Source organism: Nanorana parkeri, unplaced genomic scaffold (genome assembly GCF_000935625.1).
Source record: "Nanorana parkeri isolate BGI_ZX_2015 unplaced genomic scaffold, ASM93562v1 scaffold133, whole genome shotgun sequence".
Taxonomy (NCBI): Eukaryota; Metazoa; Chordata; class Amphibia; order Anura; family Dicroglossidae; genus Nanorana; species Nanorana parkeri.
The window spans coordinates 526,796-553,337 of NW_017306401.1; the positions used below are offsets into that span (position 1 = coordinate 526,796).

Below are 26,542 nucleotides of genomic sequence, written 5' to 3' on the forward strand. Positions count from 1 at the left end.
ATTTGCTGCAATATGGGTACCCCATCCTCCAACAGACAGTCAATGGTGGAGGTACAGAAAACTGAAAGCTGCATTTTAATTCTATTGTGAAAAACAGGCCTAAAAGGCTGTTCAGGTTTGAAATTAATTTCCATTGGTCTACTGATATTGAGTGAGTGCAGTATTAAAATAAATGTATTTTAATGAGAAAGCAAGGAAGATTGTATTTGCATCTTCCATCTAATCATGTTAGGAAAAAATAACAAGAACGAATATAGAATTTTATCTGATCATATTTTGCTAATGAATGCTGGGTAACTGTGCTACTACACTTCACCAAAATAATTTTAAAACCAAAACCATACAATAAATGTTCAGATTTTTTCGTGGTAACAAATCTTCAGATGCATTTGTGTTACACTTGCAATTGTTACCTTCAACTAAAGAATACATCAATCTTGTGAAACAGAAAAAAATGTTCTGGGTAAAGATGCTATGTTTAAAGACAGTTATATATCAAAGTACCTATCAGCTTTTAATAAATTGCCTGTTGTCTTTGGCAGTTTCTGACAGTCTCTGACAAAGACAGGACATAGGAGTTACTTCTGCACCTGTAGCAAAGAATAATGTGTTAGCCAGTGTTTTCTTTTTTTCTTTAATAGCTTTACAGATTAGCAATGAACATAAGTGGAAAACAATCTGCAAATATGTAAAATCAACTGAAGAACATCTTTATTTTTCCCCAAAATATTTTAAGCAAACGTTAATAAAAAAAGGGCTTTTTCAGTGCCTCAAAATGTTTTCATGTGCTCATTACTGGTAATATTAGTTTAAAATACTGTTATCTTGCTGTATTTCATTTATCTGGGACTGTCTATTTTTTAGGGGTCCTCATTTACATATGCGCTTTATAAGAGCATTGGGAAACATATTGATTTTCCCAACTGAAGGCATATTATTATGGTGATTAGAATATTACTTGACTACCCTAATCAAAGGATCATACAGAAGCAAGTAACCAATCTTCTGCTTTAACATTTAAATGAAACATAAGATGAACAATTGCTGGCAGGCAGGCTTTTACTGCACAAGAGGCTCTGTGGGTTTGATTTAATAAAGTCAAATAGGCTGTTCACTTTGCAAGGGAATTTTCACTTTAGCTTAGTGAATGAGGTGAAGTTTGCAAAGTGAACAACCTATTTGCCTTTAGTAAATCACCCTTTGTTTGACTCTTCTAAAATTAAAAAATGCTCCTCTTCAGTCTGCCAGCAATGTTTCTCCTAAATGTGCCATGCAGTGTACATACTCTGTATTCTTGAGTGTCAGTATGAATGCATGTCAACTCAGGCTGGCCAATCAAGATAGCCATTGGCACTGAAGCGGATAGAAGACTGGGCAAAGATGTCAGTTTTCAGGGACTTTACAGACGTTGCATCACTGGAGAGAAGGTAAGTATAGCAGACTTCAGTTCCACTTTAAGAGTTAGGGTTTTGGTTTCCGTTAGGGCTAAGTATACGGTAAAGTCTAGGAATAATGCTAGATTTTGGAAAAGATTTACGGGGATTGTTAAGACAAGGACTCCATGCACTGCTGAAATAATTTTAGGAAGAAGTTTTCCAATTTTGTTCAATTTAATTTAGTAGCTAACACATGGAATAAAAAGAGACACCCAGATATAACAGCAGAAAAGCATATACCTACATAAAATAACATATAAAATATGAAGGGATTAACATGTAAACCAACTGCATGCACACTTTTCAAAACTGCTCTGATGTATTTTCTTTGCTCCCATCAGCTGAACATGTGAGTATGTGCTGCTGGGGAAACAGGGGAGGTTTTCTTTAAGGTTTTAATGTAAACAAATGTTGCCTCTGTAAGCTGTTTCTTGTACAACATTTAAAGTATTTTATTATGATACCTAGATCTTTAGTGCAATGGCAATGGTGTTGGTCACTTTTTTTTTATATGATCCATTTATAAAATATCAGAATACAGCATAAAGCTCTGCCTTTTGACCTCTTTTATAATTACCGTAGTTGTCTTTATTCGTCCACCTGGTTGCGTACAGGTCCAGCCTGATCTGTTAATTAATAAGTCACAGCCTTCTCCTTCTAAACATGGAAGCATATCACACCACTGTTTTGTTCTGATAATACGAGCTGTAGAAAGAAGAAAATACAACATAAGTGTTTTTGTTCTTATGATACACTTATTTTCTTATATAATATCTTACTGAATGAAAAAAATGCATTACCAGTCATAATTAAAATCATTTCTTCAATTAACATTAAAGATACTAAATAGGTGCTCGGATGCTTTCATCACAGTGTGCTGAGAGGATGCGGGGGGGGCGGCCCGACCATGCCACCCAATTAGTGGAGGATATATGGCACTGGGGATGATAGGGCTGGGGGTCGCCGGGGAGCGGGACTGCAATCTTTACTTTCATTTCTGCTCTTTCTACGTTTCTTTTTGCTTTAGGTTTGCGAGTCAGTGTTTGTCTCTGTCTGCCTAGTATGTGATGAAGGGGAGTGACCGTGTTCGGGCTGGTCTCCCATTTAGTGGGGCTGTACCCGACCACCCACCCCAACTTAGTGTTCCCTTCTTATTTTGTTTTGTGTGTTATGTTGGTTTATTTTTGTTTACCATAAAATGCCTTACGGGCAGGGGCAAATATAATTACCTGAACCGATCTTACAACCTGTTATCGAGTTTTATACTATATGCCTCACTGTTTGTTATTTACACATTTTGTGAGACCATGTGGCCTCCGCATGTTCTCTCTTTCAATGTACCCCACCATTTTTGTCCAAAAATAAAGAATTAAAAAAAAGATACTAAAGAGGTATTTTTTGTATTTGAATACATATATTCCTCTTTATATTCTGAACTATAACTTTTAAAATGTTTAAATCAACATTAATATTACTATAGCAAAAATATAGCATTTATGTTATTGTTTAATTAGAGAACGGTACTATATTAGCCTAATAGTTTATTTCCCACAATTTTACATGACATTCATGCATAAATACCCCTCTGCACATTTAAAAGACAATGGGGGTGATTTATTTACCTAAACACACACACACACCAGGTGTGTGTGATTTTCACACAGCAAAACGTATTTATCAACCAAAAAGTCTCTAAAAGCATATTTCCACTAATGCCATATATGGAAAAATCATGCACATGATGCATATATAATGCTGCTTCACAGTTTAGACAAAAATGGTTAGCTCATGCATTTATATTCCTTGCATTCATCAACGCAAGCAACACAACATAGAGCTAATTTACCCAACAAACACCTGCTGGGTGTGTACACATTACAAAGGTGTTTAGATTCCACCCATAGATCATGCTGGGAGGGAACACACTGCAGAGGTGTATACACGTTTGTGGTGTGTTTATAAGGTTAGTAAATCAACCCCAATATGTTTATCTAGTAATTTATAACTTGCAGACAGATAATACATATATATTAACATATCTACAGAATGTTATGATGCATACAGAACACACTAATTCACTCCTCACTTCCCATTTCAGCTGAAGATAAGCTGTAAACTGTTTTCCAAGCTCCATATGGCAACAGATTTCAGTTAAGCCCTTTGACCATCTTGCCTACTTCTTAAACTGGTGTTGTCAAAATATGTGTTTGAACACTGCATTTGCTGATCATTCATTCATACAGTCACCAACTGCCAGAAACATGGTAAATCTCCCAAGTGGGATACAGCAACATTTTTTTGACAACAAAAAGTGAGATAAAACTTGCGTGACAGTTGCAATTCTAAACATTCTTAGCTGCATAGTAAGATATGAATGATTGGAATACACATGAAAATCTTCTCTAAATCCTTCTTGCAATATCTGAACTAGGAATTAAGATGATTGCATGTTCCTTGTGGTAACAACTAAAATGCTTAGGCATTAAAACATAAAACCCTGTATGGCAACGGGTTTTTAGGGTGGTAATAAAAATATAATATTTCCAGTTTAAATAAATAATTTTTACTATACTACCTATTAAAGAATTCTAAAATTATTACAAATGAGTCAGTGTTTTTCTATTCAGCAAATCAAGAGTAATAATGAAGTTATGATTGTTCTCAAACCTCATGGATTAATTTACTTTATTAAGTAACACATCAGTTTTTATCACATTATTTTAAACTCATACCTGTTTATCTTGTCAGAAATCCCTAGCTGTTCTATCTCTTGTTCACTCCTGCTTTGTTATCTCAAGGAGCCTGATCAGCCCTACCATATTGTGGAAGATGCCCCCCCACACCTGATTCCCCCTGCCATGTGTTCTGGGATCATTTGTCTCTCCTGAGTGCCTGGGAACTCCATTGTGGATGGATGGAGAGCAGTGGGACATTTATTCTCTGATCTGCCCCGTGAAGAACAAACCCAGTAGCAATCAGCTCTGATCACTTCTTGGTTTATTGCTGTCAACCTTCAGCCACTGTAGCCGTGACTGAGCACAGTCTAGCTTGGTGATATTAGGGGTCTAAAGTCTCCTTAAAGGAAACCTGTCACTTGCACATAGCTAATACAATGGGGCTTGTCAGCCCCATTGTGGTAGCAATGAAGTTAATCAAAAAAGCTAAAAAAATTAAAGTGAAATAAAATGAACCTCCTCCCCATAAAAGCACCCCCACGATCTTATGTCAGGTGTACACGTGTACAAAATGGAGGACTGCACCACATATATTTGGTATTGCCCTGCACGCTGGAGTGAAAGCAATAATTCTAGAGCCATCATTCTAGACAAGAACTTTAATGTTTAAAAGGTTTTACTGGAGCTAGAATCAATTAGAAATTATATTAGGTTTTATAGTCATTAAAAATATTTCCTGTCTTGGTGACCACTGTGACAGGAAGTTAAGGGAACCTCTAATGTGTTGATTCAGACATTAAAAATGACATGCTGCTAAAAAAAAAAGTGATTTTATAGCTGTCTGTATCCATCTAGAAAAATTCTACTTTCCATTTCTTTCATTGTGATAGGAAGATAAATAGTCCAAAACAGGGACACAGTCCACTTAAACATATGTTTAGTGTACATTTTATGTATAGGCTTAAAAATAGGGGGTAAGAATGAGCAAACTTGGAACTGTCCATTTCTGACCAAATGCAAGCAGTGGTGGACTTTGCAGAATGCCTTGCAATGTCCATGGAAGAGATTTTATAGTAAATGTGATGAACTGCATTTTTGCACCAGTTGCAGGGGCGGGAATTAAAGGAGAACTTGTTAAAAAAACAATTATATACAATAGCTATAAAAGGCATTTTGTAATTAAATTGTGATTAAAAATTGCCTTTCCATTTCAAACTGCAACCAATGTAATTTTCAAAAAACGCACAAAAAATTAAATGAATCGTGGCAACCAGGAGGTTTTCTGTACACCCCTGGTGTAATGAAATCCCACAAAAATGTAATTTTCTGCTTGTGTCATTGGCTCACTATCCCCTGCAATAAGAGTTTAATTGTAGGTGATGTTGTCCCCAAGAGTTAACTACTTCTAAAGGGATGGCAATACTGAAGCTTTCTTCATCAGAGCAGTGGGATTTCACCAGGAGGTTATAATGAACCAGGCCCTCCCATTTAGGAATCAGTCTGGAATAGACGCAGTGAAACATAAAGCCTTTACAACATAACAAGGTAGGAATCTGCAACAAAGTTTGTTAAAATCCTTGCAAAGATCTCCCAAAGAGGATTGTTTTTCTATTAACAAAAGTGGAGTTGCACTTTAATGTCTCAGTTGCAGTGTGGTCACCTTTAACAGAGCAAGAAATGCACATTGTTATTGCCCTCATTTTGTCTAGGAAAGTTTACCTTTTTCACCTACACTTGTAGCAGCCCTAAAATAATAGCACAGTACATCTTAACTTTGCCTTACTCTGGTATTTAATTTACTCTGTAAAAAGCTGCCTAATCCTAGGCTACCATACTATATTTCAGCTGCAGCACTATGTCTTCACAGTCAATAGTGCAGCTCATATTTGTACTTATTGTAAATTTTCTAAATGTCCTTTCAGCCTTTTTAAATTATCTATAATCTAATAATCTTGATATAGTACATTCACACACAATGCCAAGTGCTATATAAATCAAATGTGACATATCACTAGTGGTTCTATTGATACAAAATTTATCTCCCCTTTTGACAGATGACCTCGTCACTGAGAGTGCTCAGTCCACTAGCTGTGACTTTGGAGGTCACCCCTAATGTACAAACATAGATGTGAGTTAACAAATATATCATTGTACAAAGTAACATATTGTACTTGTACTGAATATTGGAAATGCACATTGTAAAATATACTTAAATGCCTAAAAGACAATGTGAAGTGTCTGCATCAAAAAGCAACAAAAAGCAACAAAACATCAGAGATGCACAAACTTTATATTGGACAACAAACCCATTGTCATATTTTAACAATGGTTTTGACAGATAAGGACCTCATTTAGAAAACACATTAATTTTGTAGTTTTATGAGCCTGAAAATCCATGGGGGGTTTTATGAATACTTATTCTGTACTGTGCTGACTGGTGGGGGGTCTTTATTTTGTGTCTTGAAAAGCATGATTCAAAGTGCTTCATCCCGCTGAGAATTCATATACCCTTCATGCTTCACTTTAAAATACGCACAGCAGGGAGCAGGAATAAGTTCATGGATCAAACCTTCATACAAATGTAGCATTACAATAAAATGGTAAATTTACAGAGTGTGTGCACTGTGAACAGAACATTTGACTTTATTAACATAATATGATAAAATCTCTAAGTCTGAAGAAAAACAAGCAATGAATCTGCATTTTGCATTAGTTTAATGTAGTACATAAATGGTTTCATCAAAAAAAGTCACTCAAGGCTAAAGAGTGCTACAGAAAATATAAAAACTATGATTAAGACAAACAGGGTAAAAAGGGCATTTGTCTCGATACCATCAGACCAGAGGTTCAACCAAAGACTAGCAAGTAATGGAGTCTGGATTGTGAAGGATTTAATATCTTTTTTACTTGGTGGTTCAGGAAGACAAGTGGCCCATTGTTTTAAGTACACCCGTGCAAAGGCGGTGGGCATTAAAGTATGTACATATTCTTAACAAGTACTAAAAGAACTTAAAAATAATTCATCATTTACATCACATTTTACAACAGAGGCGCTGAAGTTGCAATGCCTCTCACCTTTTTTGTCTATGGCAACAGACACTTGGCAACCTGGCAGCCCTCTCATATAAACACACAGTGGGTGACTGAAATACAACTTCAGAGTCTTTGTTGTGATTTTTTGAGGATACATTTCTCCACAGTACCTGCAGCTACTAAGGTCAGTGATGGTTTTTTTAAATTCTTTTACTACTTAATAAGACTTTGTAAATTATTTAATTTGCACATTAAAGAGACAATACATGCTATCAGTTAAAACCTTAAAGAAGAACTCCAGAAAAACATAATCAACCCTTGCAGTGGAGCTACTTCTGCACTGCAAGGGTTAACTGCTCATTTTTGTTTAGGTTAAAAAAAGTTATACTCACCCGATGCACTGAGTTGGCTTGTCCTTAGACTGGTCCTGAGAGCCTCTCTCCCCCTCCTCTGCCGTGGTCTATGGTCCCGTAAATCATTATTTTCTACAAACTGTATAGACGTGAGGATGCTGAGGAAGATACCAATGCTGAAGCGGAGGAGGATATAGGCTGGAGGGAGCACTGTAACAGTTGGATGGCTCAGAACTTCAAGTAAGTTTAACTTTGTTATTTTAGCACCTAGACAAAAATGAGGGTAGCCCCAATGCAAGGGTTAAGAAACCGTTTTCCTGGAGTTCTTCCTTAAGGAGAAAAATTAGGGGCCAACCACATCCAAAATTCAGATGGTCCTTTTTACGTATAAAGGATGTTAACAGAATTCAAACAAGTTTTTGATACAATGACAAGGATAGTTACTAGGTCAGATGATCCGGCAAGTTTTATAGAAACTTTTGCTGTTCCTATTTTTATACGTGATTTTGAAACCATATTTATGCTACATTCAATGTTAAAGTTGTAAGACACACGCTTAGAGTGTTATTCACAAAGCTAGCCGAAGGATCAGCCGTACCCCTGGCTAATCCTTCGGCTAGCTTCGGCCACCGGATCCCTTCGGTTCAGCCGAACTGAAGGGCCGCTGTACGGGCTATTCAATATAGTCCGTACAGCTCCTGAAGGCTGGCAAGTGGCTCAGCTGAGCTGAAGGCATATGCCTCGGCTAGACTGAGGCAAAGTGACACCCGAAGCTGGATGAATGGCCAGCCAAAGACCAGCCGAACTCCTCGTAGATGACAGCTGGGCAGAGCCAGCTGTGATCTCACAGCTGTCTCTGCCCACTTGCACTACCAGATCAGTGTCCCCAGGTTACCTGGGGACGCTGAACTGTCATTAAACAATGACAACTGGTCAGAGCCGGCCGTGATGTCACGACCTGCTCTGCCCAGTTGTTATTCATTAACTCTAGCAGTTACCGGCCAATAGGGAACAGTTGGGCGGAGCTATCTGTCACTGCTAGCTCCACCCAATTGTTTTTTCATATTTTTTTTAAACAAATCTTTATTTTTTTAAATGTATCATTTTTAAACATTTTTTTCCACATTTTTTTCCACATTTTTTTCACTGATTTTCTATTCTGCTTGGTAACACGGAGGTTCCTAGCAGAATAGCCGAGCCGAATGCCCTACGAGAATAGGCAGAACGGCAGCGAGTGAGCTGCCGGAGGTTCGGCTCAGCCGATCCAGATGTTGAATCGGCTGAGTCGAATGTATTCTTCACTTCGGCTCAGTCGAACATGCTGAGCATGTTCGGTTAAACCTAAGCCAGCAAAAGTCAGCTGGTGTACAGCTGATTTCAGCCAATGTACAGCTGAAATCAGCTGTACAAGCCTGAAGTGAATAGCCAAACAGCGTTCGGCTCACTTCACTTTGGGTGGGTTACTCACTCGGCTGCCTTCAGCAGTTTTGTGAATAACCCTCTTAGTTAGACACACTTTGCAACAAAGTTTTCAAATTTATTGCTGCACATTTCTGTTATATCTCTCTTGTAGAAATTGTACAATACCGCAAAATGAGAAGGTAAAAGCAGGAAAGTTTTCCTGCACCAAGTAAAGTGGTAACAGAAAAGATTTAAAAAAACAAAAACAATGCATATGAATATGTATGTCAACGTGTTAGGATTATGTGGAGTTATTTTGTTAACTCTGGCAAACATAATCTAACGTATTGTGTTTGTGACAAATATTAGGAGATGTATAATAATTATGAGTACCTTGTCAGCCTTTAAATACTACTGTGAAAGTACTTAGACTTCGCTACTAGGTTAAAATTGTGCATGAAACATTTTCCTCTCCCACATACAGCTCACACAGAGAGCACACTTATACCCTCAATTACAGAATAGTTATAAAATTGTGTGAACAAAACATCAGCAGTATATGGTTGATACAATGTATACTTTACCAAAATGTAAGCAGTTGGCAAATTACAATTTACTGCTGTCTGTGCAGGCACTGTAAGTTATTTCATATGTTCAAAAACAATTCTATTGCTGAGCCAAATTCATACACAAGCATGCTTGTTAAAATGGTAAATTTTTATTGTTCAATATAATTAACCTCCATAGTTTTATTCTGCTATTTTATTTGACTGGAAAAAATATATACACATTTATTTTTCTAGGTCATTTAATTTGAAAGAAACTGTTCATGGGAAGTCTAACTTTTAAGTCTAATTTACTAAAGTATGAAGGCAAGGCGGTGTGCAGTGGAAGGAAGTGAAATGCATTTGTACAGACTTGAAACATTCAATGCCATGAAAAGTAAGCTCTGTTTTAAAATGTCCTGCACATGATTGGAAATTTGAAATTAGAAGGTCCCCTCACTTCACCTAACTTTACATTTTAGTAAATCAGGTCAATTATCCAAACCTCTCTAGAGATGTAATTATCTTCACAATATCATGATTTAGGGGCTAGACTTAGTTACAAAGTATATGTTTGCAATTATTAGGGTGCTGCACAACTTTACAGTAGGCAACACCTAGACAGTTAGGGACTATTTATAAAATGATTTAAATAGCTGTTCATCCAGTGAGTCCTGTGCGAATTAACCAGATGTGAGAACGGGGCAAATTGATGTTCTTAGGCTATTTTCTGTTCAGGTTGAATTCTCTTCAAACATTATGGGCATTAGTATAAAAAAAGTTAGAGTGAACTGGGAAAATACTGCATTATGGGCAATAGACAGAGCCAAGGATCATAAGGAACAAATACAACATAGGGGTCTATTCACAAAGCTGCCGAGGGCAGCCGAGTGAATGACCGATCAGAAGTGAAGTCAGCCGAACACTGTTCGGCTATTCACTTCAGGCTGGTACGGCTGATTTCAGCCGTATATCGGCTGAAATCAACCGTACATCGGCTTGCTTCGTGTGGATTCGGATCAGCCGAACATGCTCAGCATGTTCGGCTGACCCGAAGTGCAGAAGGAGTTCCACTCAGCCGATCCAACATCTGGATCGGCTGAGCCGAACCTCCGGCAGGCTTCTCACTGCTGTTCGGGCTATTCTGAAAGATCCCAAACAGCAGTGAGAGAATAGCCGAATGCCGCCGAGCGGCATTTGGCTCGGCTGTTCTGCTCGGTCCCTCAGAGGCACTGAGCAGAACAGAAAAAGAGTGAAAAAAGTAGAAAAAAGTAAATAGAAAACGATTGTGCGGAGCTAGCAGTGACAGCTAGCTCTGCCCAATAGTTTCCTATTGTCCGGCGGCTCTGCTGCTGTAAAAAAATAAAAAAATCCCCCGGGTGCTCTGGGAGCCCCCCGCTCCCGGCCGCCAAGAAGAGAAACCCCGCTGTCTTTTTTTCCTTTATTCTGACACGAGCATGTCAGAAAAAAAAAGACGAATTCCCATTCAAAAGCATTGGGAGTTTACTATTGGCTATTTCAATTTGCAATAGCCAATAGTAAACTAGCATTGTACCCGCCCTCTGCCCATGGACCTGATGGGGAACTGAAAAAGAGGGCGGGTACAATGCTAGTTTACTATTGGCTATTGAAATTGAAATAGCCAATAGTAATGTCCCAATGCTTTTGAATGGGAATTTTTCTTTTTTTTTTTTTTCTCTATTCTGACATGCTCGTGTCAGAATAAAGAAAAAAGACAGAGCGGGGTTTCTCTCCTTGGCGGCCGGGAGCAGGAGACTCCCGGGGCGCCAGGGAGAGTTAGATGTTTGGAGATCAGTGTCCCTGGTTAGCAACCAGGGACGCTGATCTCTCTGAAAGTGGCCGGAGCCAGCCGTAAGATCACGGCTGGCTCCGCCCAGCTGTCAGAAGCAGGCTGTCAGCCGGCCAATGGCTGGCCGCTCGGCCAGCTTCGGCTTTCAGGGGTCCTGGGGCCGAAGCCAGCCGAAGGATCGGCCGAAGCTACGGACAGATCCTTCGGCAGCTTTGTGAATAGACCCCATAGTAACAATCCATGGGGGCATTTAAAGAAGAACTCCAGGCAGAAATCGTATTAACCCCTTTGCAATGGGGCTACACTCTGCACTGCAAAAGTTAACTGCTCATTTTTGGGTCTGGGTCATCTAGGGCAAAAAAAGTTATACTCATCCGATCCTCGGCACCTGCAGTGCTCCCTACAGCCTCTCTCCTGCTCAGCTGTAGCAATGGTATGTCCCTAGGCATCCTACCTTCCTATACACTCTATTGGACATAATTACATGAATGTGCAGGCTGCAGCGTAGGGGGAGAGACACTCCTGAGACCAGTCTAAGAGCCAGCCAGCTCGGAGGATCAGGTAAGTATAACTTTTTTTACCTAGTCAGAAATGAGCAGTTAATCATTGCAGTGTAGGTTTTCTTTAATTGATAGGTTTGCAAACACAGGAATGTATTGTATGCATCCTGCTTCATATATCAGTGATTTCCCTGCTGATCTAGGGAGTTCTTTAACAAAATATGAAACACATATCTGTCTACTTTAAGGAGAAATTTTAAGTCAAAGTCGATTTTATTTTTGTATTTCTTTTTTGACAATATGTACACATGTTTTGTTTTGGAAATATACATTAAATAAATGAAAAATGACCACCATTTTTTTCAGTTGTGACAGAAAGAAAGAATATGCAAAATCACTATACATTCCAGTTACCTGATGAAAGAGAAAAACAAATACATTTGTATGCAAATTTCCAGATGCAGTTTCATCAAAGTGATAAAGGCCGTCAGAATGTGTAATAGTGAAATGTAAAATAAAATTGTTGGCTGTGTAAGACATTTGATGAGATTAGTTGGTAACTCATGATCTATAGGGCACATTTTCTGTTAAAGTATGCACGTTTTCTGTCAGTGTGTGAATCTACAAAGATATTCAGTAATCACTTTTATGTTTTGTGCAGAGTTCTTAATGAGAAAACAAATGTTTGATTCATAATAAAACAACTGTTTTAATGGAATTTTAACAAGCTCACAAAAGTATTCTAAGTTTTAAGTTACTACTCCAAAATGCATTTTTATCTGTATAATTGTTTGAGTTCTGAACTCTTTCATGAGGTTACATTGTCTCTTAACATAATAAATGAGCAAGCAATGGATAGTATATACAAAAGCAAACGTTGAACTAAACTGAAGCTCTCTTGTTTTTACCACCAGTAATTAAAGTGAGGAGTTTCAAACTTTGTCAAAATTCACAAAATGTGCTCGCCATCTGCTCTGTATTGTGGCAACAATATATCTTCCATCCATCTGTGAAATCAATATAGATACCACCATAAAATAACATGCATCATTTTGAGGATAGTCCAGGAGGCCTTTTTTGTAAATCATAATAGTGCTTGTTTTTACTTCCCACATTTATTTGGTATTTATGGCTGTTGTGTTCAATTTGTCAGAAGTAAGTATTTAGATTTTGCTTCCTGCCATGTGAAAACGGCAGAAGCATTAAGGGTAAATCACTAAAGTAGTCATTTTATACAATGTCTGTTTGCTATAAACAACCATTTATATTAGAGCAGAATTTCAGACTGACATAAAAACACCAATTAATTCAGTTATGTACTACAATATATTGCATGTATTTTTGACTGAAACTCGTATAACAACCTGATTCTGTCTTGATATCAGCGTCATGTTTTTTCTTTACAGCAGCACACCGGAATAGGGAGAGCAGAAGGATGACCGTACTAGTCTGCTGCTTTTCCTTCCTTATTCAATCAGCAAGCTGGGGTGTTATTTGACCAGTGTTTATCACCAACCTGTGCTCCTGCTCTACTGCAGGTTGTGGTTCTGGCTGGTGTGTCTTGCAGGGATGGCTGGATCACACAACAGGTTGCCGAGAATTAATAATCCTTTGGTGTGTAAGTAGTTCACATATATCCTTTCACCTCTTTATTTAGATGCTCACTGAAATTCAGCTTTTTGGGGCAAAATCTGCTAGGAAAGCATGTATTTCTTTAGTGTATCCCCCTTACAGAACACATTTGCTAAGAAAATATTTGGTAGGCATCTTTAGACATAGCCCCAGGGCCGTCTTTAATATTAAGTGGACCCTGGGCAAGATTTTGCTGATGGGCCCCCACAACCCGCCCACCTCCATTACCTGCCCCCCACTTCCTGACCCAGACCCCCCGTATCCATCTACATCACCTTCCCCCAAAACTAAAAACAATATATGTATGTGTGTATAGCAGGGATCCCAACCTGAAAGAAGCAATTTCAGGGAGGTGCCCTTCTCATTTCAGTGAGGTGCCCTCTGCCCCCCCCAACCGCAGGGGGGAGGGAGAGCACCCCCCTGAAATGATGGCAGATAGCACAGGAAGCAATAGCTTCTTTGTTATCTGCAGGTTTTTTGTTTAGTATTCTGACAGCTGCTGTTGTCAGAATAATTTAAAAAAAACAGCATAGAAATGAATAGTTAGATTCCTATTGGCTATTTCAATTTGCAATATCCAATAGCAAGCTGGCTATTGCACCCGCACTCTACTGCTGTCAATCACCAGACGAGGACCTGATGGAGAACTTCAGGTCCCCCTCTGCTGATTTACAGCAGCAGAGGGCGTGTGCAATAGCTAGTTTCCTATTGGCTAATGCAAAGTAAAATAGCTAATAGGAATCTAGCTATGCATTCCTATGCTTTTTTTTGGGGGGGGTTTCTGACTGACGGCGGCTGGCTGCTCCGATGTCAGAAAAAAAACAGAGCAGGGAAAGGTTTACTCTGCTCGATTGAGCAGAGTAAACCTTTTCGGGAGAAAGTGTTCCTCTCCCGGAGCGTCCGGGAGAGTTGGGATGTCTGGTAAAGACTCAGGACTCTGCAATGCAATGGAGATTACAGATTTTTGACCCATAAGTCTATATTATATGTAGAATGCATATGTTGAAAATGCAATGCACCATGCAGCAAGTGTTCGGGTCCATGCAATATAAATGCAATATGGATTTTACTAATTTAACCACATACTGGTACATTTATTCTGAACAATTTTTTTAAATCATACAATGTGATTTAAATTAAAAATCTTAGGGGTCTATTCACGAAGCTGCCGAGGGCAGCCGAGTGAATGACCGATCTGAAGTGAAGTGAGCCGAACACTGTTCGGCTATTCACTTCAGGCTGGTACGGCTGATTTCAGCCATACATCGGCTTGCTTCGCGTGGCTGGTTAAATTAACCAGCCATGAGCTACCTTGGAACAGGTAAGACGGATGCTTGCACAAGGAATGTGCACATTGTTGACAGCTCCAATACTGTTGCAACTATGGCCATTGTTCCCCTTGTCTTTCTACTGCAGAATAGTGGGTGGGTCTATCGTATGTCTCATAGAGAACTATAGCCAACCTGAGGCAGAACACCCATTTGTCTGCGACTGAAAGACGTGAACAGAACTAATTGTTCACAAATGCTTTGAACTGGAAAGCACTCTATGGGGTAAGGAACGCGCCGCTGCACAGATCACTGACAGGTTGTCAGTGAACTGAACAGCGACGCATTCCTCCTCACAGACGCCAGTGACAGCCAGCAGTGTTTGATGCCATAACGACCCAGGCAGCCTGCACGCATCAGGGGGACCCCTTTGTTCCTCGTCCTGGCTGGGCCGCCCTGTGTCCCGGGCCCCATAGCTGCCTCCTGGGTCGCAATGGCGATAGTTCCGCCACTGATTGGTACATTTGTTCTATACTACTTGATAAATCATACAATACAATTTTTATTTAAATCTTATGGTATGATTTACATGTAGTACATAACATGGATAAATTAGTAAAATCTGTATTGCAATTACACAGCATATTACTAAACACATGGACTGAATATACATTTCAGCACAAGTTTAGTGATATGCCTGTAAATACAACACAGTCCAGAATCTTCCTCTCCAGTCCTGCTCCCAGACCCCAGCCTGTGTGCTAAAGACAGATGTAAAGTTAAATACAGATAAGTGTAAATAAAGATTAAAAAAACAGTTTTTTCAGATTTACCTGTGCTGTCTGGCTGTACCATCCCCCCTCCTTCTCCTCCGTGCCTGCCGGATCACTGTGACAGGCATCGGGGGAGGAGATCACAGCAGGAGACACGGACAGACGGTCGGTCACTTCACAGGCTGGCTGCAGCTGAGAACGGAGGTCCGTTCTGTCTCCCCACCGGCTCAAATGCACAGCTCATTTTCTGTTATGTGTGCCGCTGGGTGTGAAAGTGACAGCTGCTGTGGGCCCCTGTATGTTATGGGGCCCTGGGCAAGTGCCCCTTATGCCCTGCGGTAAAGACGGCCCTGCATAGCCCCACAACAACAGTCAGATTTAAACATTTTCCAGAGCATAAAATGTATACTTAAAAACCTAAAATACTAGTTAAACCACTTCAAGACCAGGTGTTTAGACCCCCTTCCTGGCCAGGCCATTTTTCAGTATTCAGCGCTGCGATACTTTGACTGACGTTAATTCCGTCATGCAACGCTGTACTGAAATAAACACAGGTATTTACAGACTACATCCATCCAAAAGTTAAACTCAGTTTTGGGTGATTTGGAACAGAATCCCAGAAGTCTTTCCAGCTGTCCAAAAGCTTATTGTTTTGGGAATATCTCTATCAAGCTCAGTACAGCTGTAATATAGAGAAGATAGCAAACCTGTGATTTGTGACTAGCCTCACCTTTCATCTTAAAACCTTCGAAGTATACACTAAAGGATTTTCTTTTATTAGACAAACCTGTGAGTGTACATTTTGTCTGTTTATACTGTAATGATTAGACATACAGGTATTTTAATAACTGGTGTTAAATTATTTGCATTAAGATCGAATGTGCATTTATTTGACCTTATATCTCATATCATTTTATTTTAAGAAATATAAGAAAGTACCACACAGCTTATTGACCCACATTCGTGAACAATCCATTACATGTACAAAAATAATTTGATAACATGTTAGATTGTTAGTCTTGATTTATTTCCTGGTATAGACAGAGGCCCCTGAACCTGTTATTAGAGGTTAACATCAAGCTGCTGGCTGCAGATAATTTCATACATTTTTGTCACGTTCACAGATGTTCTACTAATTCTTGTCTTGTACTGTATGGGTTACAGCTTTTTTTTCTTTTCACATGACGATATAAGCTATGTATTTTCACATTTGGCTACAGTCTAGATTATATATTTGTAGCAGTTACAACATGTTTCAAATTCTTATCGCTTGATTCAACTTCATATTATCAAATAAGTTAGGACCTATTTTCACTTGGAAATCAGTTAAACTTCACAATTAGCTATTAACGTTTAGGGCCCTATTCACACTTGAGGTGAGCATCTTTGGGTGTGTTTAAAGGTTTGTTTTTTTTTTTTAAATCAGATAGTTTTTATTGAAGTTTTAAGTTTTACACACACACAGTATAACAAATGTATACTGATAGTCTAGAGGGTGGAGCATCCGCCAAAAATCTAAAAGACCCAGTTCGCAGCATAATTTCTTAAAGGGAGTGATAAGCGGAGATTCAGCAGAGCCAGCTCTAGGAAACCTGTCCTTATAAGGGTCCATGCAATTATTGAAGTCCCCAACGGCAATAACAGGAATAGGAAGCTTATCAGTTAGGAATTTGGCGAAATCCTTAAGAGCACCGCTGGAGAATGGCGGAGGGATATAAAAGTTAGCAAGAATACATTCAATACCCAATAGACATAAAGGTTTTTTTTTAGATTTTATATAGGAGTTTTTTCAAGTGTTTCAGGCTTGAGAACTGTATTTTATTTTTAGCCAAATCAAAGCTTGTTACAACATGAAAAAGCTTGAAAACGCATATTATATGTTTTTAGGTGTTTTTTTGCATTTTTCAGGCTCTCCTATTCAAGATTATTGAAGTACGTTCCTGCAGTAGAGACATGCAATACCAGGCTGCCATGTCATAAGCAGCGCAGTGCATTTGGGAGCAATTTCCAGCAAAGCTGCATTTATTCAGGATACAGATGAATGTCAAAGATCATACATATGATCATATACTAAACTTGTGTCCCTGATCTTCAAATCTGGTAATCAGTGAGTCAAATTCCCAAATGGGTAGATTAACACATGTTTTAAATAATCCGATTATGTTTATGTAGATTTGTCTAGTCTGCAGAAAGAATACAATTCATAAATCATGATTTCTTAAATTCTTGAATTACTCTCCAATGTTTAGACAGATCTGTATGCAAATGTGAAGGCAAACCAAACATTTTTGAAAACAAAAATCTTCAGATTTAATGATCATTCAGTCTAAGCAAGGACCAGATATTTCTTTGTAATGTCAATATAAAGGGTGCTGCCCTTTAAGGTAGTTTACACAATAATATATAAAAAAACAAAAAAACCTTTGTTAGCCCTGTAACTCTTTCTTAATTTTGACAACTCAGCTAAGATAATAGTCTAAGGGGGTTATTCACAAAGCTAGCCGAAGGATCAGCCGTAGCTCCGGCTGATCCTTCGGTTAGCTTCGGCCGCCTGAGCACTTCGGTTCAGTAGAACCGAAGGGCTGCTGCACGGGCTGTTCACTATAGCCCGTACAGCTCCCAAAGTTGGCCAAGCGGCTCGGTCAAGCCACAGGCAAATGCTTCGGCTCGACTGAGCCGAGGTGAAAGCCGAAGCGGGCCGAATGGCATAGCATAAAACTGCTACTGACACCTGGGCGAATGACAGATCTAATTGGAACTAATTGCTGAGCATGTTCAGCTGAGCGAAGCCAGCAGCAGCAAGCTGATATACGTCTGATTTCAGCTGATATACGTCTGATTTCAGCCGATGTACGGCTGAAATCAGCTGCACAAGCCTGAAGTGAATAGCCCAACAGCTTTGTGAATAACCCTGTAAGCGTAACACAGCTAAAGGAATTAAGCAATAATTGTTTTATATTTGAATATTCCTTGGAACTAATTGTGTCGAAAATATTTACAAGACACTAGTTTATATCTGACTGAGGATTTTACTGTAAGGACATAATATGCACATTGTACTTCAGGGGCTGGTTGGGACAGGGAGCATACAGTATATTTATTCTTCTACCACAAACATGGTAGTCAGAAAAGGCCTGGTGCCCATCACAACCAGGTTATTTTTTTTTTAGAAAAGTTTCTTACTTGTAGTACTATTGAATTGTGCACAAGCAGGTGTCAGCATGGCAGGGGACCCAAATGATCAAGACAATTTTGCTATAGGCATATTGGTCTATATAAAATATGTGCCGTGTAGTTTACTGGAAAGGGATAGCTCATGTGTAGACATGAGCACCAGCAATCTACTTTAGAGGGTCAAATCAGCTGATCAGTATTGCATGCCTTGTATTTCTCATTTGTTATTTAATTAACTATTAGTCCAGTACATAAGCTGGTATTTCCATAATAATGGTCACTTAAATCAGATTTTTAGGCAACATTTTTTGATTTAGGATAGAGTGGGGAAGGGTTCAATCCCGTGTCAGGTTTTTATTGTTGTCTGTGTCCACATTGGGGAGATTTACCCCTCTATTTGTATTACTGTATCACTGCACTTGTAAAGAAAGCGAGGGGAAAGCAAACATTTTAGTGATGTCCTAAGAACAAGAAGTAAGGGAAATCTTCCAAAAAGGATACGTGTTGAGGGGACAGCTGTCTAAAAAGGGATTTCCACTCATAGGAAATTTCCACCAATTTCCTATTGCCTCTGAGGGACAATAAGTGAAGGGAACTTTATCTATCTAATGATGCACGGACACTAAAATAAATGTCAGGGGTATTCACACTTCCATACGCTAAACAAAACTAAAAAAAAGGTTTGCCATTCCACACACTTTAATGTGCAGGTCCCTTACTATGATATCAGCCCTTATTCTTCACAAATCACGTTCATCCAATCTAATCTATCATAACAAACAAAGCACAGGATTTTAGAAGATTCTTAACCACTTGCTGACCGGGGTGTTAAACCCTCTTCCTGTCCAGGTCATTTTTCAGTATTCAGCTCTGCAGTACTTTGACTGACATTTATTCTGTCATGCAACGCTGTACTGAAATTGATTTTATACCATTTTGGGGGACAGATAGAGCTTTCTTTTGGTGGTGTTTAATCACCACTGGGGTTTTTGTTTTTTACTATATAACAAAAAAGTTCAGAAAATTTTGAAAAAAACCTGTTTTCCCTACGTTATGTTATAAAACATTTCTAAGTAGCCAATTTTTTAGTAAAACATAGAAGATGGGGTCATGTCAGGTAAATAGACACCAAATATGTCAAGCTTTAAAATTGCATGCACCCGTGAAATCGCAAAAAAAACTACCATGCCTAAAATTGGCCATAGTCTTGGCCATAGTTCTTGGGACTCCCAAAGAAGCTGATGAAGCAGAGATCTGCTTCATTCGCTTCTTCTCTGGCTATAGCAGCCAGATAAATTACAACTAAAGGCAGAAGTGATGTACTATACATCACTTCCACCTTTAGAGAGAGAGGAGAAATCAGCGATGGGAGAATGCTGATCTCTCCTCCGTTCTCTATACAGGCAGTTGCAGTGGAGCTCAAGATAACCGGCAGCAGCAGAAGAGGGGGGCGTGGCAGCAGAGGCGGGGGGCACACTGTGTGTGGTTATACAAGCAGTTGGCTGGCTGTAGAGCAGGCTGAACGCTTATATATAACAGCCAGTAAGGCTGTTTAAACTCGCATTGGGATTCTGCTTACACGCGTCCACCCGCCGGGAAGCATCCGCCGGCCACTAGTATTCTTTCAATAAGCTGTCATTTTAACTTTACTTTACTCATTCATTGTCAAAAAATATTGCTACAGCAATGTGTCTTATGGAATAAATGAGGTGATTAAGAATGAATGAGTGGAAACCAAAATGTGTGAATCTTTTCCGGAATCACACACAATGGTTACTTTAATTAATCTCAGGAATATTCAGCCATGCTTCAGTATAAAGACCCCCTAATTAATAATTTTCTGAATGGAATTTTTTTTTCACCTGGAATGCATTTCTTGCCAGCACAAGACTGATGGTTTGAGGCTATTTTTCAACAAACCCACTGCTGAAGCATATGGTTTGCGATCAGGATGGCGGTGGGCATTGAGTGTTTTTGACTCTTTTACTATAAAGATACTCTAGCTAGACGCTTGTCTTGCCAGGTTGGTATCCTCTCATGGGAAGGAATCATTTTTTTATTTAAAAAGGCTAGCATGAAAAGAAAACTATAAAAAAACTAAACAACCTGTGCTTGTTTAGTTAGCAGGCCATCAAGAGTTGCACCAAGTGCTTGTTTTTAATGTGTTTACAGTATTAGAATTGTATATATTTAAATAAAGTAAAAACTCTAGACATGCTTCAAAGAAGAGCTACAGGAATTGCAATCAGTGCATTGGTATGATCACTCTGCCTTCTTAATATCAATGCATGTTCAGTAATTGTAGTCACTTAAAATATGAATAGAGCCACAATAGGTAGTTTGACTGGTACACTAGGTGCTGTTAGCTCTCTTTAGTCACAAAAGGGCAGGCCCATAACCTGAGAGCTTCAGGTTCTTTCTTTTGCCAGCAGGACAGATCTTTGAAGTTGCACAGTTCCTTTCACATATAAAGATAACAAGTGCATTGTGCATGCACATTTAAATCTGCCTGCAGGGAGGAAATGGATACTTTCTTTTAGATGACACTGGAAAATATTTCTTGCCTTTCTCTCCTCACCATGTCTTTAGCAAATATCTAAAGACATGTATATGGTTCTATACATTTAAAACTGTATAGAAAAGATGATTTAGGATGCTTTGTTTGTTTCACCAGGCATGAGAAGTGACACAACATTTTTTATTTTTTTATCACAGATGTCAACCTAGTCTTTAACTTTTCCATTAGGAAGCTAGGGACCAGATCACACTATGTATTTACAATATGACATAAACTTAGTCCTACATGAAGGCATATTTCTATACCTAATTCTAATATTAACTGCCATCTAGTAATGATTCAGTCCCCAAAACATAAACATCTTTCCAAACGGAGTGTCATAGGGAAATTGTAGGCTAAATGAAACTTGAAATTGCTAAAAATTGCTAGAATTATTTTTAATTTTTAGGTAAACCCACAAATTTTACATCACCCCAATGTCCTTGTTGTGCTTTGACAGCTCTGATACTGGAACCTTGAAAGGGTGGGCATAGGCAAAAGGGAGTAATTGTTATTAAATGTTGTCAAATTTCTGATGATAAAGCATCAGGTAGAATACCTTGATGTTTCAATTCTTCACATTTTAGCAGCCATAGCTTTCTATAATTATAGTAATTTATGTGTTAAAAGAGGCATTGAGTAACATTTCATATAATGTCAGAATTATCTGTTTATCTTTAATCCCAAGATTATGGGATTCAGCAATGACTCATAACTGAATCACATCTTCTCTTATCAAGCACGCATCCAAATAGGGATTGCTTGATAAACTCTAAGGCAGGGCCCAAAATTTCCACTCGCCCCCTCGCAATTGGCAAGTGAAAATCACATGGGGGCGAGTGGAAATTCATCGGGGGGCGTCGCTGGCAGTATGAGGGGGGAATCTGCCGCCGCTTCAGTAGCGGCGATCACCTGGTCAGCTTTCCCCCTTCTCTTCTCCTCTGTGGCCACTCTATAGCTGCAGCGGCCATAGAGGAGAAGATACGGGAGAAAGTTCAGCTCAGCTGGCTGCCCGTCATCTGCAGTCTTTCTCCGCCCACGTTAGCTGCCATAGGCTGGGAGGAAGCCTGCAGAGCTCCAATTGGCTGGATGGTGGCAAGACAGCGCGGGACCTGAAGGGAGGCTTCACGTTGGACAGGACAGATCGCTGTACCCCCCCCCACTCCAGGAGAAGAAAAGGGCACCAGCCATGTGCACTGTAAGCCCCTGATATTTCTGCCTTAAACTGCTGACCGCTGACGTGTGCGTTCTTACTGACCGCTGACCTGTGTGTTCTTGCTGACCGCTGCACTGTGCATTCTTGCTGACCGATGCACGTTCTTGCTAACCACTGTGCTGTGCGTTCTTGCTGACCGCTGTGCGTTCTTGCTGACCGCTGCGCTGTGCGTTCTTGCTGACTGCTGCGCTGTTCGTTCTTGCTGACCGCTGTGCTGTGCGTTCTTGCTGACTGCTGTGCTGTTCGTTCTTGCTGACCGATGCGCTGTGCGTTATCTCTGCCTTACATCGCTGACCTCTACACTGTGCGTTATTGCTGACTTCTGTACCGTGCATTATTTCTGCCTTACACTGCTCACTTTTGAACTGTGAGTTATTTGCTGACCTCTGTACTGTGCTTTATTACTGATCTCTGTACCGCTGACCTCTGTACTGTGCGTTACATTACTGGCCTCTGTACCGGTGACCTCTGTACTGTGCGCTACATTACTGACCTCTGTACTGTGCGTCATTCTGCTGACCTCTGTACATTTCTGCACTGTGGGACCTGAAAGGAGGCTCAACGACGCTGATGGAGGCTTCACCTTGTTACATGGAGGCAACATTGATGCACCCCCCGTCCCAACACCCCCACCAGGAGATGAAGAGAGCACCTGAATCAGATCAACTGTGCACTGTAAGTCCATATTTTTGCTGTGTAAAGGTGCCCATGCACCTGACGATCATCGTACGATAATCGCGGGTAATCCTGAAAACGTATGATAATCGTCAGGTGTATGGTCAGCACACACTGCCCGCTCAGCATTACAATCATCGGCAAGTCTTCCCCTCAGCGGTGAGGGCTTGCAATGATCACAAGTACGATCTGCCAGTCCAAGATGGGCAGATCGTACAAAATTTGAATTACCTTACAATCATCGCACAACGAAAGTTGTGCAATGGTTGTAAGGTGTATGGCCACCTTTACACTGCTGACCGGTGCACTCAGAGTTACATTACTGACCTCTGTACTGCTGACCTTTGTACTGTGCATCACACCGCTGGCCTCTGCGTTGTTACTGATCTCTGTACTCTGCGTCACACCACTGACCTGGCGGAGTTAAGTCCGGGGCAGGGTAGGGGTTAGGTGGGGCAACTGGTGGCGAGTAACTTTTAAGGCCTGGGTAGTAGCTCAGGACTTGAAATTTTGAGCCCTGCTCTAAGGGCATGATTTACTGGAGGTTATGTGTGTACGTTGGTGCAGCGATTATGCTTTGACAACTAGAAAGTTGCCTCAAATTTTTTTCTATCCATTTGCAATGGCCCAGATATGTGCAGTGCACCCAGGCTTTAGCTGCAGTGGACCTACTAACGGTGGCTTGCTTTGGGGTGTTTGCATCAGCATCTGAATGCACACCAGCTAAGCAGTAGAGTTTCTACAATACAAATGTTACTTTAACTTTAACTTAACATAACCGTCTCCACCCAGTTGTTATTTTTTAATGGCAGATCAGTGTCCCCAGGTCATTTGGAGGTGCTGATCTGTCATTACAACTAGGCGGAGCAAGCCGTGGGCTCCGCCCAGCTGTCATTTGCAGGTAGAACAGCTTGCCTTTCGGCAGGCCGTTTTCCTCGCTTCTGCTGTCAAGCCGAAGCATATGCCTTTGGCTCGGCTGAGCCGCTTGGCCACCTTCGGCTGCTGTATGGGCTATTGTGAATAGCCTGTACAGCAGCCCTTCGGTTCGACTGAACCGAAGGGCAGTGGCAGCCGAAGAGAGCCGAAGGATCAGCCGAAGCTATGGCTGGATTCTTCGGCTCTTTAGTGAATAACCCCCTAAGTCTTTCAACATACATTGGAAATTAAAATATGGACAACAGCATGTACTTTTAAAGAGATACAAAACTGACAATAAAAACTTTGTGGTATCACCCATTGTTACTTTGGTTTTGTATCCTAGTTAATTTTTTATTAGGGAGGTTTTTTTGTGCCATAAACTGTGCAAAGTGAGTGGTGTCTAGCCTGCAAAAGTCAGTAAAAAAAACGGCACTTTGAAACTAGTTCAAAACTTGAAAATAAATTACATTCATTTCCACGGTTCGTAAAATGTCCACATTGTAATTTAAATACATTTCACATTCCTAAATTACTCTAAAATTGAAAAATTGTCCTAGCCTAAAAATAATAAAGTATTTTTGATATATATGGATATCTGAAATAGATGGGGTGTATAGTCACCCAGCCTAAGTAATGTATCAATATATTTTCTTTCTTGTTATGTATAAAACGCTTTCATCTGAAAGTGACCTACATAAGTCCCAGTACAGTACATCAAATAATCCATTATTTAACAAATCAGTGAAGCACCTCCACAGAATGAAAGCAACCCATAGCTTTAATCCCGCTTCGATTAACTTCCCCCTCTGCAGAAACCAGACCTTAATTTATATCAATTTGCAGTAATCTTTGCAAGAAAGTGCAACTTCACTTACACATGCTGTTTGACAGCAAAATGAATTTCTCTGGCTTGCGGATGCCCTATGATGGTGCTTAATAAAAATTGCACTTGGAAACAATGAGGAAGGCTGAACACTTTTTGTATGCTTAAACATTCTTTGTGGTTAGATGAATGATGAGAGTTAATGATGTATGTTCTGTCTTCCTTCCACTAACATATGCAAGCATCACTTTTGTTACCAACAAGACCTCAAGGACACTGGGACTGTAGTTGGAAACTGGCTTAAAGGTATAACTATAGGTATACAAGTATTGTTCTTTTTTTAATATTTTATTAGACAGGAAACCAATCTATTATAGCTTAAATCATGAATAGAAGTACATGATAGAGCACTGAAATGTATCTTGTATAACACAGCTAGAGTTTGGTAAATGAAACCAGTATCTTATTATTAAATGTAGTTGATTTGTAATTTTAATGCGTAAAAATTGTATTATTGATTAAAACATATTTCCATATAAAATAGCATGTTAACAGTTTAAGGATACTATTTTTATCATGTTTCAGATTTTGGTCTCTTGTATGGTCTTTATATTCATGTATCTTTTGTGCATCCATAACATAACAGATACATGTCCTGTAGGAAAAAGGGAAAACTTGAAAATGAATTGTTAGAGCCCAACCCCGGGTCTGGGATTGCAACCCCACCCACCCATTCTCCCACACTGGAGCTCCATCCTCATATACTTTAAATTGTACTTTCATCTGCTTTTCTCTTTAGAAGGATAACATCATCTTTAATTCAGGTATCATCCAGGACCAGCATTTATTTCCTGGACTGAGATGCTGGTTTAGCAATGTCACAATCATTTGAATCCCAGTGCCTGTGAAGCTTTTGTTGTGCTTGCAAATGATACAGATAAACCCTCTGCTGCAATCTCTGACCTTGTGACTTGCTACACAGTTAGGATGTTGCAGACTGAGAAAGAGGAGACTGAGAAATTGCCTTCTCTTGCCTGCAGCAAAGGATATAATCTCAGTCTAGTTAAAGGTCACTGAACTGGAGGCCAAGTACTGCTTGTTAATGGTAAAAAAGCTTTTTTTTGAAGAATTATACTGTTGTACTGCTCTAGGTATACACTACTATATTTTGTGACATGTCAGAAGTGTATTCATGCAGCCTTGAAAAGTTACTTAGAGGTTTATTTTAAATATCTATTTACATATTTCCTTTAAAGGGGACAACAATGTCACAGTTTACGTGTGAATAATCGACCCGAAGTGAGTCCGAACGTTGTTCAGCTATTCACTTCAGGCTTGTATGGCTGATGTCAGCCGTACAACGACTGAAATCAGCCGCACATCGGCTTGCTGCGGGTCGGCCGAACATGCTCAGCATGTTCGGCCGACCCAAAGTGCAGAAGTAGTTCGCCTCAGCCGATCCAACATCTGGATCGGCTGAGCCGAACCTCCGGCAGGCTACTCGCTGCTGTTCGGCCTATTCTCATAGATGCCGAACAGCAGTGAGTGAATAGCTGAATGCCGCCGAGCAGCATTCGGCTCGGCTATTCTGCTCGGTACCTATGTGGTACCGAGCAGAATAGAAAAACAGTTAAAAACGCAGAAAAAAATAGAAAACGATTGGGCGGAGCTAGCAGTGGCAGCTAGCTCTGCCCAACTGTTTTCTATTAGCCGGGACCAGCTCTCATTACGATGAGAGCTTAGCAGAGCCGGC

The 26,542-nt window shown here is 39.9% G+C and overlaps 1 protein-coding gene across 1 annotated transcript in view; it reads right to left on the minus strand.

Moving 5' to 3' along the window:
- Positions 1–1,956: 1,956 nt before the first annotated feature.
- The window catches only part of FAM19A5 (family with sequence similarity 19 member A5, C-C motif chemokine like), a 349,274-nt gene continuing 324,688 nt past the window's right edge, over positions 1,957–26,542 (minus strand). Inside the window, exon 3 of the mRNA XM_018553894.1 lies at positions 1,957–2,141. Coding sequence (XP_018409396.1) covers positions 1,957–2,141 — 185 coding nt within the window. The remainder of the gene's footprint in view (positions 2,142–26,542) is intronic.